The sequence below is a fragment of the Plectropomus leopardus genome, chromosome 13, assembly GCF_008729295.1.
Source record: "Plectropomus leopardus isolate mb chromosome 13, YSFRI_Pleo_2.0, whole genome shotgun sequence".
NCBI lineage: Eukaryota > Metazoa > Chordata > Actinopteri > Perciformes > Serranidae > Plectropomus > Plectropomus leopardus.
In genome coordinates, this window is record NC_056475.1 from 24,912,935 (window position 1) to 24,927,042 (window position 14,108).

Here is a 14,108-nt window from a genome sequence, read left to right on the forward strand (position 1 = left end):
GATCACAGATAAATACACTTTCAAAAGAGCTTTGTTTACTATTAAACAGACTGAATTCTCAAGAAGAAAAATGACGATTAAGCAGGGCAGCTCACTTTTGTCAGCATGTAGTGCCATTTGTGCACAACATGCCTGAAGTTCTCATAATCCAGCTGATCTGCTTTGTTCCCGCCATCGAAGCCTGTGGCTCTGAAGATGGTCAGGAAGCCGGGGTAATTGACGCACTCCTATGACCACACAATAAGAGAAGTCAGATCAATTCCCAGCTCATTCTACGTAAGAAAATGCTACAAATAAATCAAAGACAGATTTAGAGGACAGGGGGATATGGAAACCTTCTCATAGATGGCGCGATCGCTGTGCCAACGGGTCACCGTCTCCAGCATGCAGCAGAGGAAGCGTCCATAGCGGTGAGACTCGTTCTCCGTACAGCTGGCCACAGTGTAAATGATGGCTGAGAACACCTGCAGAGTCACAAAATGTAGTGTTTGCTTAGACAAAGTAAAATGTTTGAAAGAAATGAGCTGCATATGGAAAAAGCTAACAAACTCTATAGACATTTTACTAGACAGTACATCAAGGCTTTGATGCTCAATATCTCATAGCTGTAACCTTTTTCTTGCCAGAATGAATTGTACAAAAATGGTCAAAAAACAGGCTGTTTGTAATCATGTGACTATATCACACCCAGAATTTGGATTTAGGACAGGAAGTGATAAATCCATGTACCACATGAACTGAATATAGAGGGAAGTCACTACATTAAAGGGTTGAACCTGCAGGCAGCAGGTATCGCCAGAAAAATTGAAAGTCATGTTGAATGTACATCATACAAAACGACTCCAAAATGAACAAGAGGGATTTTTCCCACAACTAGACTGATTTGCCCAGTATAGACACGATCAGCGGAAATGACAAATTAATTTATCCTTCACACTTCCTAATGTTACTTATCTTAGCTATCTTAAGCTACTATTTTCCACCTGCTGGGTCAACCGTTCCCAGAGATCTGGCGAAATAGCGTTAAAAATCTGGGTCGTGGTTAAAAACACGGGAAGCTGTCACAGTAACATTGCAATTCCAACTCGAGGCAGGTTAGCTGACTGCTCCAGACTGAAGACAGGGGGTCTGATCCACATCTGCTGCTTTTATCGGTGAGTTTTTTAAATTTACTTCTCCCCTTTATGTCCAACAATTTTAGGGACTTAAAGTGCTTTTTACCAAGGTGAATCTTAAACAGTGCAAATCATAGGATTCGTGCAGTGTTGGTAGTCACCGCCTCTGGTTGCCTGCCCTCCATCTAGACAGCGTACCCATGTATGACATCATATGCAAAGATGCTATAGGCAGCAGTTATTAAACTAACTTAATGTTTATTCTCTCTCTTATAAATCACTTTGTGGCTTTAAGAAGTCTGCTGTAAAAAGGTAGTTTAATTAATAATCATGATTTCAAGTGAATAACAGCCTTAGCTTGTATGTATGTCAGTGTCTTACCCTGTCGTAGCACAGGAGGGTGCAGAAGTTGGGTGTTTTCTGCTGGTGGACCAGCTCGACAAAGCGGGCGCAGTACACAGCATCAATCGAAGAGAAGATGCAGCGAGGGAACAGGCAGAGCTGAAGGAACTTTGTTATGGTCTCGTTCTTTGTGGATTCTGTCAGTAGGAAATTAAGTTGTATTAGTAACAGAGACGGATAGGTAACTGACATTTAGACAATAGACAATGACTTGATCACTTTTATTTTGATATCCACCTTTACTGCAAGAACTGTTGTATTGTGTCTGGATTGTCTAAAGGGACTTCAAACTGATTTTTTTTTTGTTTTGTAAAATGCATGAACATTGTGTCCCAAACATATATTGTTGCAATCTTATATATATGAGCCATCTGTTTTATTCTGTATGTTCTCTGAAAAGGGAAACAAACATGTGCTTTGTAATTATTGTGGTTGAATGCATGTATACAGCATGTATACAGTACAGATCAATCATGCTAAAATAGGTGCACTGTTTTCTTCTCTCAACAGAGAAATCACAGTATTGTGGAAAGCTGTACACACGCAGAGTAAGATGCATCAGTATTGTCACTGGTATAACAGGATACTCACTGGCCAACAACCAGTTGTCTTTCTCCAGTTTGAGGCGGTGGAGAACCCTTTGGACATGCTCCAGCTGCTTCTTCTCCTCCTCCTGCAGTTTTTCCTGCAGGGCAGTGCAGCGTTCCTTCTCCTTCTTTTTCTTATTCATGGGCTATATTAGAGAACATTCACAGCATAAATAGACAACACTGACTTGATTGCACAAACTGCTTTTTGTGATCTAAATGTACAAATATTCTACTTCTGAAAATATTTTAAGCAACATTACACAACTGGTTCAGCTGTGGAACAACTACTCACTATCTCTGGGTTCTCCTCGATGGCCTTGATCTGAGCCTTGAGCTTGTTGACCTCGCGATCGTAAGCAGAGTGTGGAACAGCAAGGTCGTACATGGTGAGGGACCAGAAGGTGGCGTAGAACTGAGGGCGGAGGTCGTCCCAGACCCTGGCTGGGTGGAGGGACACTACAGCCTCATGCACCGGCGTCATCACCTGTTCACAGGCTGCAACATACTTGTGGACCTTCTGCTGCTGTCGGTTGCCTTTCTCTGCTTTCTTCAGCTCATCGTACTTAGACTGTGTGTAGAGAACATAAATTAGGGATTCCATCTTCTCTAAATCAAAAAAAAAAACGTATTGTTGTCTTGATCTGAAATACTTTTTAAGCTATAAAACAAATGTTCACAAACAGCATAAAAAGTAAGGGGACATTAATGATGGTAAAATCAACAAGTAACATCATCATCATCATCATCATTTTAAAAATCTAACTTAGAGTGGACTGCCTGGCAAAAATGTCAGTGAATAATTAGACTACAGTCTCACCCAATAACAGATCTGTGACATTATGCACTCTGGGGATCTGACTGAGTTATCCACTCACCAAAATCTGATGGGCGTACATTGGGCGAGACAGGAAGAAGGCAGCATCATGTGGAGTGTGAAACTGGTTACAAAGGATGTCAATGGAGGGAACCCGCTTGATGTAGTCCTCAGTGCTAAGGTTAGAGGCCAGAAAGCCACCAAACTGCACCAACGTGTCATGACACTGCAGAAGTACAAGTAATTATATAAGTGAAAAAGAATAAAACAAAACAAAGTAGAAAGTGTTTTGGGTGTATCTTCGTAGGTGTGTAGAGTGTAAATTCTAATTCTAAAAAAATACTGATTAGATGAATGTATTGAGAAAGGGTGCATACCTGGTCGTAGAGGTGGCCAACAAGTTTCAGATGTTTCTCTCCACCCTCTAAGAAAACCACACCATTTCGTTGCTGGGCCATGAGTAAACACAGAGGCAATGCCAATTCATGGTCCAGGAGTGCATCCTTTAGCCGCTGTGAGGACTTCTTAGTGTTCCTGATCTGTCCAAAGTAGCCACCCTGTGGACAGAGACACATCAATAATGACAATGACGTGAGCTCAGGTGCATCAATGGTCAGTGTACGCATACAGATCCTGTTCATGAGACTGAATCGGTCTACATACCTCAGCTTTGAGTTGCTCCCCTCCGGTCATGGCCTCTAACTGCTCTGAGGTCATCTCATCTGTGATTTCAATGCCAGCCATTTTCTGCACCACCTCTTTCAGGATCAACAGATCAAAACTGCAGGGAGAGGAGGGACAAATAAAGTAAAGCACATTTCCTGACACATGGAAAAATATATCTGGAGTGGAGCAAAAGTAAGACATGGGGTGTCAAAACACTTTCTGCTTGTGAAACAGAAACACTTTTCACTTTGTGAGACAGAGATATTAACAATGCAAACATCATTGTGGGTGACAGGAGGCATCCACTCCTCATTTAACCTGCTCTCATCTGGATATTGTTATTGCCACCCTCTTTTTGTGAAAAGAAAAACAGAAACAGATCAAAACTGTCCCTTATCCCAAAAGCCATTACCTTTTAAAACACTCACAAAATATAAGCAGTATGTCCAGCTGGTCTGGTAAAACATCCTCCGTCCTGTCTCATCAAATTCCTATTTAAGGTGCACTGTAAGTGTTTGGTAGGCTTACTGATGTCTTCACTTTTGTTATGTCGATATATGGAAATGTCAAGTGATTGTGGCTGCAAACCAATTTCCCCATGGGGACAACTAAAGTATCTATCTTCCCTAACAGATGCATTTGAAATATAATGCAGAATGCAACATCTTCAACACATCCTTAAAATGATTTTTGAATTATTGTAATGTGGGACACCCAGTAGCTCAGTTGTTAGAGCGGGCGCCCCACGTACAGAAGCTGTGTCCTTGCTGCAGCAGCCGTGAGTTCGATTCTGGCCTCTTTTGCTGCTTGCTCTCTCTCTCCCCCTTTCACACTGAAACTGTCCTATCCTCAATAAAGGCAAAAGGCCAAAAAAAAAAAGTTAATAAGAATATACTGCATTGTCAATATGTTTGTATGTCCTATTTTTATCTGTGATATATGATATAACCGCTCATCAGAACCAATGGCTCTATCATATTAATGTGTTACGACTAATTTAGTAGAATACTGTGCAGTCACTCTCCTTAATATGAGCCATTTGTCATTACTTTAGCTACGACTGTGATTTGCAGTCATAATAAGAACCTGCTGGTGCTTGGACTTGGTTTGCATATTTTGCAAACCATCATCCTGCTATTTGTCGTTTGAAGCTACTTACCTCTTCCCTGCCTTTAGCTGATTGGTGACATACTGAAGAAGGCCAGCCAACTCAATTGGGTATTTTCTGAACACGGCTCCACACAGACTTGCCAGGCCTTGGATGACAAGATGAACAGGTGTATGATAGATACTCATTAAAACATCAAACGGTTTCTCTCCTTTTGCATGCAAATGCAAGATGTGACTGCATGACAGTAACCGTGAGGGAACATACTCTGAAGCCACGAGGAGATGGTGGTGTCGTCATGCTTCATCTTCTCCTTCTCAGGGTTGGCCAGAGCCTCAATGATGCAATCTGAAGACAAGAGTTAAGAGGAACAACAGAGAAAACAAACAGAAGCCCTTTACACTCACTTCCCACTGCCTCTAACGACACACTCACACACAAACACCCATCGTGGAGGATACAGGCCAGGACATCATAGTTGAGGGATGTGAGGTATTTCAAGGAATCCACCACTGGAACAATGAGGTTGTCATACCACTGGATCTGAGACAGCATCTGATATAAAACATGACAAAGGAATATATACATTATACCCAAGCTGATATTACAAAGTTATCCCTATAGTATAAATGAACTTAAGCACCTCAACATCCACAGATCAGGGGAATGAACTCAAGTACGACAGGGATTCTGCATTTGAAAATACAGATGAAAATGTTTGGAGAGATGTACAAAAATTTTAACTACTCTAAATGGTACATCCTACCATTGAATCTCATTCTTTTGCTCCAGTTGGAAATGTTTCAACTTTTGTTCATATATTAGGGCAAATTAGAAAGAATGTAAGTGTTATCTTAAGTTCTTCCATACCACTGCTAAAACTGAAGATTAATTTGAGATGCAGCTCAGCAATGTGTATTAAGTTTTTCAAGTCACGGGTATGTCATAAGCATTGTTTTGGTTAGGCATCTATTTAAACTTCGAAGATTAGTGTGTATTGGGGGTGTATATGACAGACATTCCCTGCAAATTATGTCTCGGAGGTTGTTGCAACACTTTTTGAGTTAATATTATTTATTATACAAATTTGGTGCTAAATTGAGGCATGTTTTACCACTGGAAAATTGATTAAAAATGGTCAACAATCCCTCCAAATTACCATCTTAAGACACAAAGACCTTGTGGGACACCAGGGAAAAGTCATGTTGTAAACGGATTTAAAAAACTTTTTATTTTTGGAGATTGCTAAAAAAAACAACAACATTTTTTCCATGATTGGATGGTGAGCACTTCTGTTCTGGAAACTGCTTAAGCCCCCTTATTGTCAATATACCTTCAAAAGCCATACATCTCTTGTCCTAGATGTGTCCTAGTTTGTATTGGGATCACGGTATGCAAAAATATTCACATACAATGGCAAAAATAACATTTATAATGCATGTGAAAAAATGCATGTTTTTGCCTAAAACTGCATTGGTCAAGCACAAAGTAGGCATGTCTTTAAAGAGGAGACCCACGGCTAGCCACAAAAGCCATTTGCATTTTGATGTATTGAGGTGCGAGGTCAAGGGACCCCTTTGAAAATGGCCATGACAGTTTTTCCCTTGCCCAAATCTAGCCTAACTTTGGAAAAGCTAGCATGACATGGCTGTTACCAATTGATTCCTTTGGTCGTCTAGTTTCATATGATACTACTATCTTCACTATAGCTTTACACTCTGTATTGTGTAACATACCAAAGTGTACCGAAAGATTGCTTTTCATCAGTGTGGCAGGAATACGGTGTCATTTTTTTTTAGTTTTTTACTAGGTGACTTTTACTTTGATTTACAAATACATGATACGCATGCAAAGCACAAGGTGTAAGCTGTTCGCAGGTCAGACACTTTTGAAAGGGCACTGGAGGGCCATAAGAATATAACTGATAGACAGCGGACGCGGGTACTACAAGCTATCAAACAATGTTTGTTTTCTCCTGCAAAATCTAGAATGAATTTGTCTTTGTAGTTTGTTGACATTATTCAAAGAGTCTTAAGAATAAAATAATCACAGCAAAATACACTTACATAATCAAAGAGGATGGTGGGATTGCTATGGCTCAGCTTGCCAATCTGCCTTCCAGATTGTTTCACATTCTCTTTGGTCAACCGCCTGGGGAGGGGAAAAAAGCACAAGGCGGGAAACAGAAGATTAAAAACAGAAGACGATGGAACGAGCGCTGTAGGCAAGGACTGTCACTTCTTTAAGCTTCACAGCGATTGGAAAATGCTCTTATGGCTGTCAGCTTAAGACAAAAGTAGTGTCATTGATTTCTTCAATAGCAAAACAGTGTTAGAATAATTACTTGACCAGCATAAAAATACCACAGTATTTAAAGTCCCATTTTTTAATTCTTGTGCTGCTCACGTTTAACTGTCCTTTCAATACAGCTTATCTTGAAAGGGCTGGTGTAGAACAAAATATTAACAAATCTCTGCACCATGTTTACTATCCACTCCAGTTCATCATTTTGAGTGAGATTTTATTAAATTAGCAAATATTATACCCGTTAATGTCTTGCCAGTGGTTATTTTCTTGGCTTTTTTGAAATTATATGAATACAGGGGAAAAAAGAACTTTAATACCCGATATTAACAGTCAAACAGCTTTAGACATTGCATCGAATTTGTGCCTGAAGATTACTGTGAGCACGGTGAACCAGCAAATAAGTGGGTGCTTCTGTGTAGCAGAGGCAGTGAATGGAAAAAAAAGATGGCCTTGATGTCCTGATGGTAGTGAATTTCTGCTGATAGTGTGCTGTGTTCAAAGCTGAATTTATTGTCCAAAATGCAGCAGTATCTGAAGCTCTCCACCCCTCTAAAGTGACTTATCATAGATGATGATATGTGTCACGCAGGGAACAGTGTTGTTCCCAAAGCAAAAGACTAAAAGATATCTCGAAACATCCCAGAAATTTACCTGGGAACTCAACCTGAATGAACGGGAAAGGCTGAATACATGGGAAAGGCTCCTCATTCATTCAAGGTTTACTTTATAACTAACAGTCTGCTGAACAGAACGGGACTGAATAAGTTGGAGAAATGAAAAACTGCACATTTTAAATAACCACATACACAATGAGAAACACGCAGCCTACAAAGGACACATGTAGGGACCTGGGGCCTCATGTACAAAGACTTGCGTGGATTTCCTACTGAAACATGGCGTACGCTCAAATCCAGAAAACGTCGTACGCACAAAAAAATCCTGATGCATGAATCTGGGCGCACGCATGAATCCAAGCACATTCCCTTTGTACATCCCAATCAGTGTGGAATTGAGCGCACATGTTGGAGTACCCGACCACTCCCTGTCCACGCCCCCATTTAAATACGCAAATCATATTTAAATAAGCCCTGCACCTGAGATTCCCCTCTCTGCACGATCAGAAAATAAGAAACAAAAGATGAGTAAGACGGGATTTTAAGCTTCCATTCATTAAGTTTATACACTTACACGGATCACACACTATTGTTGCAAATTAGTGCAGAAGTGCGCCGGGGAGAAGGTGAGGCAGATAAGTCTTTACCCACGGGGTTATTAACATGAGTACGTTGCGCACAGTGACAAATAGGGGCTTGTTAGAAAGATCTGAAACTGTAGTTTAACCAGCAAAACACAGCAAGTCACTAACTCTAACCGCTGTAATGATGCGGTGAAGACGGGATATGATTTGGGGGCGCACATGCTCAATGCGCATCACAGGGACTAATATTAGGACAATTACACAACAAATTTATTTACCAAGAAGCCACCCATCGCGCACAGTGCCAGCTTGTAGTCTGTTCCCAACCATGCTGTTACTCAGAATGCGTGAATCGTGCGTTGAACCAGGCCACCTAGCCACAATGTTGGTTAACTGCATTTGCGCATCACATATGATCTGTACATTGATGGAATGAAAGTGTTTCCTGTTCACGTATACAAATTCATCATGTGACGGCGCTTTTATAGCAATGTGTGTGCAGTCGATAGCTCCGATTACATTAGGAAAACCGGCTCTCGCTGCAAATTGCGCTTTAATGTTGACCTGTTCAGCTGCATGGTATGGGAATTTGATATATCTGGCTGACATGCGGATAATTCCGTCCCATACGGCTGGCATGGCTCGGCTGAGGGTCGACTGGCACAGTCCCGATCGGTCGGCCAGCTCCCTCTGGAATGCCCCGGTTGCTAGGAACCCCAGTGTGGTCAGCACCTGTATGGGCACAGGCAGCGCATGGCTCCTGGCTGTGTTGCGCTCCAAGGCCGGCCGCAGCTCTGCGCACAGTTCCACGAGGATTGCCCTCGGGAACCTAAAGCGGCTGATGAGCCAGTCGTCATCGTGTGCCAGTACATCGTCTCTGTCTCGAAACACACGCTCTCCTCTAATTGCACCATTTGCAATGTCCTCTAATGCTGCTAAAGCTGCCATTGTTTTCAGCGGTACTTTTTGCACCACTTTGCGCACGCTTTTATATCCACTCATGTAATTGGAGACACGTATGTTTGTGTGTGTGTGTGTTAATTGTTCACTGGTGTTAATTGTTCATGTGTCTCTGATGTGCACATTATTAAGTCATCATTCAGAGGACGGATTGGTTACACGTGTTTATTTTATGTTTCCCAGGATCACCTCTGAGTGTCGCCAAAGTATCAACGGCTGTAGAAACGTGCGTACGCCAGCTATGAAGTTGGCGTGAGGCACCGCACATTTCCACGGTCATTTCACTCTTGATACATCTGAACTTTGCCGTGAGAAAGAGCGTACGCCACGTTTTTGTGCGTACGCACCCTTTGTACATGAGGCCCCTGGTGTTTGTATTGGAGACACGGTGAAAGTCAACAAAGCTACAGAAAGACAGATGATTGCACAGTAATGGTACACTGGGTTCTGCAAAATGACTTACTTCATAATGTATTTGGCCCTTTCCACAGTCTGAGCTTTGACTTTAACCAACAATGGATGGCTGGAGTACGTCTCATTTTTCCACTGTCCGTATAACCGGTACCTGAGGGAGCACAATTTCACAGCAGGTTTAGCTATGCAGCATTTAGAAACACTGGCACAATACGACAGAAAAAGGGCAACAACAAAGCTGATGTAAAAGTCCAAACCCTTTCACACAGTTAACTGTAAGGAAGCAGTTTTAACATAAACCAAGCAATTCAAGCTGTCTTTGAATAGAATATTAGCCACCTTTTGTATGTCCTTAAACTGCTATTTTGTGTGTAACTGTTTTTTCAGATAACAAAAAGGTTGCCTGGGTCCAGACTTCTGAATACACCCACTCCACTGAGTTCGAGTGAACTAATTTGTGTGGCTTCGTGATATCAGACAGTTGTTACTCCGTTAAAATGAAAAGGACCAATGAGTGCCGCAGGGGGACTCAATCAGCCAAAAGCACCACGGTTGGAACTAACACCGTTGTCAAGCCATGTGCCAAAACCAATGAGGAGTAATAATGACGATGGCAGGTGCTATAGACAAGATAGACCAGGCATGTCCAGTGTCCAGCCCAGAATCGATTTTGTAGACTTTAATACAGATTGTGGACATGCACCAAGTAGGAACTATGCCAGCAGACTTGATGTGTTTTCAAAAACAGATGGTAAACAAGCAAATGAAAAGAAAATGACAGGAGAAAAACATCATAGTTTGTTTTACTTCACTTCGCTTCACTCTCAAAACCACGGCAAAACAGGTACTGTGGCACAACTATGCATTAGTGTCGACTTAAAATGAAATTAGATTCAGGCGGATAAGTTGGTCTCTAGTGATTGGTTAAGGAAAATCGAATTCACCTCCCCCCCAAAAGAATCTGTTAGAGTGGACGCAATGTCAGATTGATGGATCAGAGTACAACAAGTTGACAATTCTGCCTGATATCAGGCAAACAACAGGGCTAAATTCTATTTTGTTTGCAGTCAGCCATTCAGTAAAATGAACAACTGCTCCTCAACTTACTCTTAAAAATCGAAGTAATTTGGAGCGAGTGATTTTTGGAGCAAGCAATATCATTTATAATCTATTGTGATATAAATACTTTGAATATCTGTTTATACATTTTCTATGTGTGTAGAGTGAAGGGGGCTGCAACTACATCTTATTGTGCAATCCTGTATTGTGTAATAACAACAATAAATCCTTGAAGGGATATTTTTAAAAATCTTACGATGCATCAACAAATTCAGTGCAAAGAGCAACCTAATGTACAATACACCAACATGGCAGAGCATAAATAAACTGTGCTTCTTGTACGGTTTATCTGCATATCTTCTTCCTTCAACAGTGTCGATACAGTTTGGTGAACAAGACAGTGAAATACTCTACAAAGTGCTTTTATGTTAAGTAACTAAGAAGCTGCATTACTAGTTTTGACAAATTGACACAGACAACAAAAGTAAAACAAAACCTTCGGGAGTTTGAAGTGTCAGTGCTCATCAGCGGTGTGCCAACATATTTAAACAAAGACTCTAAAAATAAATCTCTGGCATGATTCCAGAACAGAAAGGATGTTTTGCTAAATAGCACAGGAAAAAAAAGATGCATTTTAAACAATCAAGCATGGTTTGATGAGCTCAGTGTGATGGTGTGTGCTATTCTTTCCTTGCCAGCTTGTAAACAGCTTCCTGGAGCAGTGCCTGAGGGTTTACTATCCGACAACTCAATTAAACAGTGCCACATGTAGTGAGTCAGTGTGTGTGTGTGTGTGTGTGTGTGTGTGTGTGTGTGTGTGTGTGTGAGTGTGTGTCACCTGTGCTGGTAGGGAAAGAGTTTGAAGAGACCCCACAGCTCCTCAGACATGCAAGCATTACACTCCATCAGAGAGAGAGAAGGGAGTAGCACCTGGTCTGCAATGCTGAGGAAACAACTCAATAGTGTTTCCTGCAAAGAACACACAATCAACATTAACAAGGTACTTGTGGTAACATAAACTACAGAGATAAACTGGCAGATCCATTAAAGCATAGCAACAGTCTTTACTCTTTTAACTCTTAGAGGACTGTTTGGTGCATTTTATGCATTTTTCATTCCTCATTTTCTGATAATTTTGGCTGGGTTCATGTATATAGTAAAAATGTTGGCAAGATTGTCTATTTCTGTTTAATCACGGAATTTCCAGCTCGGCCCCAACAATAAGTCTAAAATACACTGTGGAAACAAAATTGTTACGTTCATACTGTTAAGCGCAAAAAGTGCACCACTGAAACCCCTTCAAACTGCAATTTTTGATCCCATAGCCATCAGAGCATAAAACATGCATTGTATTATTTCTGAGTATCACTCTGGGTTTTGCCTTGGAATTTGTAAGTTTTATTATTTTCCACCTGATTACATCCTTTTTTACCATATTTGACGAATGGAGGAAATACATGCAAGTTTTACACCTACCATTTTGTCTTTGACCTCAGGTCTGCCCTCACTTTGGTACTGAGAGGAAAAGGAAACCAAACATGAGTCAAAAATATTAAAGCTGTAGTGCAGGTGTGATGATGTAGTAGTGAATGTTTCGTACCTCTTTCATGAAGCCCTTGCCAAGGCGCACTATCTTGGCGAAGAGGATTGGGTCATGAGAAAGGTGAGGGCCAAGGTAGCAGATCATGCTGAATGTGTCCCTGTGTAGGTCCTCAAAGTTCTCCACAGGTCGAGGGGCCCGCTTGTTTCTCAGTGGATGCATCACACATCCCCTTGCCCCTTTTGGGAGGCCAGCTCTAAAAAACAGATCAGTGTGTCAAAACCTGCATTTTTTTTAAATAGAACTCATATGCACCAAATATTGGAGCTAAAACAAGTGTAAGTAATCAGTTCAAGCTGTGTAATAACAGGTACTTGTGCATGCTCTCTGGTCGGACAACACTTAGTGGGCAGGAAGGGAAACATGGAAAAATCAGCACCTTCTGTAAAGAGGCTCCACAGTCAGGTGCACAAGCTGGCAGAGTGCCAGCGCAATGGCCTTGTGAGAAGAAGCATAGAAGGACGGCATCTGGTCCATAATACTCTGGGCGTGGTGCCAGTCTCCAATTCTAAGTAGTGCTTCCAACAGACCAAGCTTCTGGTTATCAGGTGGCTGTGTGCACAGAAAAGAGCAGCAAGGGTGTGTTATTAAACATGCCAAAGTTCAGTAAGACTCAAAAATGCAGTTAGAGCAGAGTAGTGGCAAAATCTGAGTACAGCTGCTATCAGGCTCCAAAATGATGTTTTGTTTTAAACCATTCCTATCTATACATTATTATCAAAATTTTTGAAGGCTGAAAACATGACACATTATCTAGAGTAAATCATAATGTAGTATGTGAAACAATTTAGACAGAAAAATGTAAATGGCACAATTCACATGTCATTTGAATTCAAGTTGATTGCTGTAGGTCTGTCCTGACCCTGCCTAGTAGCTTTTCATAACATCTGAGTTACGGCTGAATAGTAAAAAAAAAAAAAAAATCATCCTTTATCTTATTTTGGGGGAAAATGTTAGTGTACTAATGTGACTCCCAGAGTTCCTATATGGGTTAACTTGACTTCATATTATACAAAATAGACAAAAACAAAGCAACAAAACATGCTAACTTTTAGCATGTCACACTCAATGCATGATATTATTATATAATCAAAGTGATATCGTTGAGAAAAAGGAAAATAAAATAAACATATGTCAGAGCAGCGCTGTATTTATAAATGTTTTGTTACCTTCTCATTCTTCTCCTCCTCTTTATCCTTCTCCTTGTCTTTGTCTTCACTTTTCTCTGATGGCAACACGACCATGACCAGCTTGCGAGCTATCTGCTTGGCCTCTGAGATATCTCGTTTGTGTTCCTCTACGATGGTGGCATCTACTGGCATAAGCTGGAATAACAGACAGGAAACAGAGGGCTGAGTTTTAACTCTAGTGGCAAATACTTCTACAGTAGCTGTATATTTTATTTAGGTGCAATAACATTACATTTTGTATTTGAAACAAAGGTCTGTTAAAATAAAATGAAAATATCTGTCACACAAAATCATCTGGAAGACATTACATCTTTGAGCCCTGATTCTGAATGACATATGTTAACTGATTGGTGATGTCTTATTACTAATGTGTAGCTGGACTCAAGCTTTTCTTTTCCTTACATGTACGTAGAGATCTTCCAGCTCTATCAGGTTATGATGAAGCAGAGCAGCAGCAATGTGATAAAGTGACTTGGGCGTTTCCTCATTGGGCTCCTGGAAAAAAAAAACATGATAAAAAACATTTTTATCTTCAAGATAAGATAAAACTTTATTGATCCCACACCAGGGAAATTCACTCATCACAGCAGCTCAAGCAGTACAGATAGGAAGGAGAAAGTGACAGGAGGATACTTATAAAATTAAGCTAAAAAATAGAAAATGTGCATATACCTAACAGAATTTA

At 40.8% G+C, this 14,108-nt stretch overlaps 1 protein-coding gene across 3 annotated transcripts in view; it reads right to left on the reverse strand.

Annotated features, from left to right (window-relative positions):
- thoc2 (THO complex 2) overlaps positions 1-14,108 on the reverse strand; it is a 33,074-nt gene that overhangs the window by 11,366 nt on the left and 7,600 nt on the right. For all 3 annotated transcript variants that reach the window (XR_006106466.1, XM_042499698.1, XM_042499697.1), the window contains exons 9-27: positions 13,826-13,918; positions 13,403-13,558; positions 12,613-12,785; positions 12,234-12,429; positions 12,110-12,148; positions 11,472-11,602; positions 9,624-9,725; positions 6,762-6,846; positions 5,157-5,250; positions 4,963-5,043; positions 4,747-4,843; positions 3,585-3,702; positions 3,299-3,478; positions 2,983-3,147; positions 2,400-2,675; positions 2,109-2,250; positions 1,497-1,654; positions 336-464; positions 96-227 (exon numbers count right to left, since the gene is read on the reverse strand). Coding sequence is in view for 2 of the 3 variants with exons in the window: in XM_042499698.1 (XP_042355632.1) it covers positions 96-227; positions 336-464; positions 1,497-1,654; positions 2,109-2,250; positions 2,400-2,675; positions 2,983-3,147; positions 3,299-3,478; positions 3,585-3,702; positions 4,747-4,843; positions 4,963-5,043; positions 5,157-5,250; positions 6,762-6,846; positions 9,624-9,725; positions 11,472-11,602; positions 12,110-12,148; positions 12,234-12,429; positions 12,613-12,785; positions 13,403-13,558; positions 13,826-13,918 (2,547 nt within the window). In the remaining variant the exon portion in view is untranslated. The remainder of the gene's footprint in view (positions 1-95; positions 228-335; positions 465-1,496; positions 1,655-2,108; positions 2,251-2,399; positions 2,676-2,982; positions 3,148-3,298; positions 3,479-3,584; positions 3,703-4,746; positions 4,844-4,962; positions 5,044-5,156; positions 5,251-6,761; positions 6,847-9,623; positions 9,726-11,471; positions 11,603-12,109; positions 12,149-12,233; positions 12,430-12,612; positions 12,786-13,402; positions 13,559-13,825; positions 13,919-14,108) is intronic.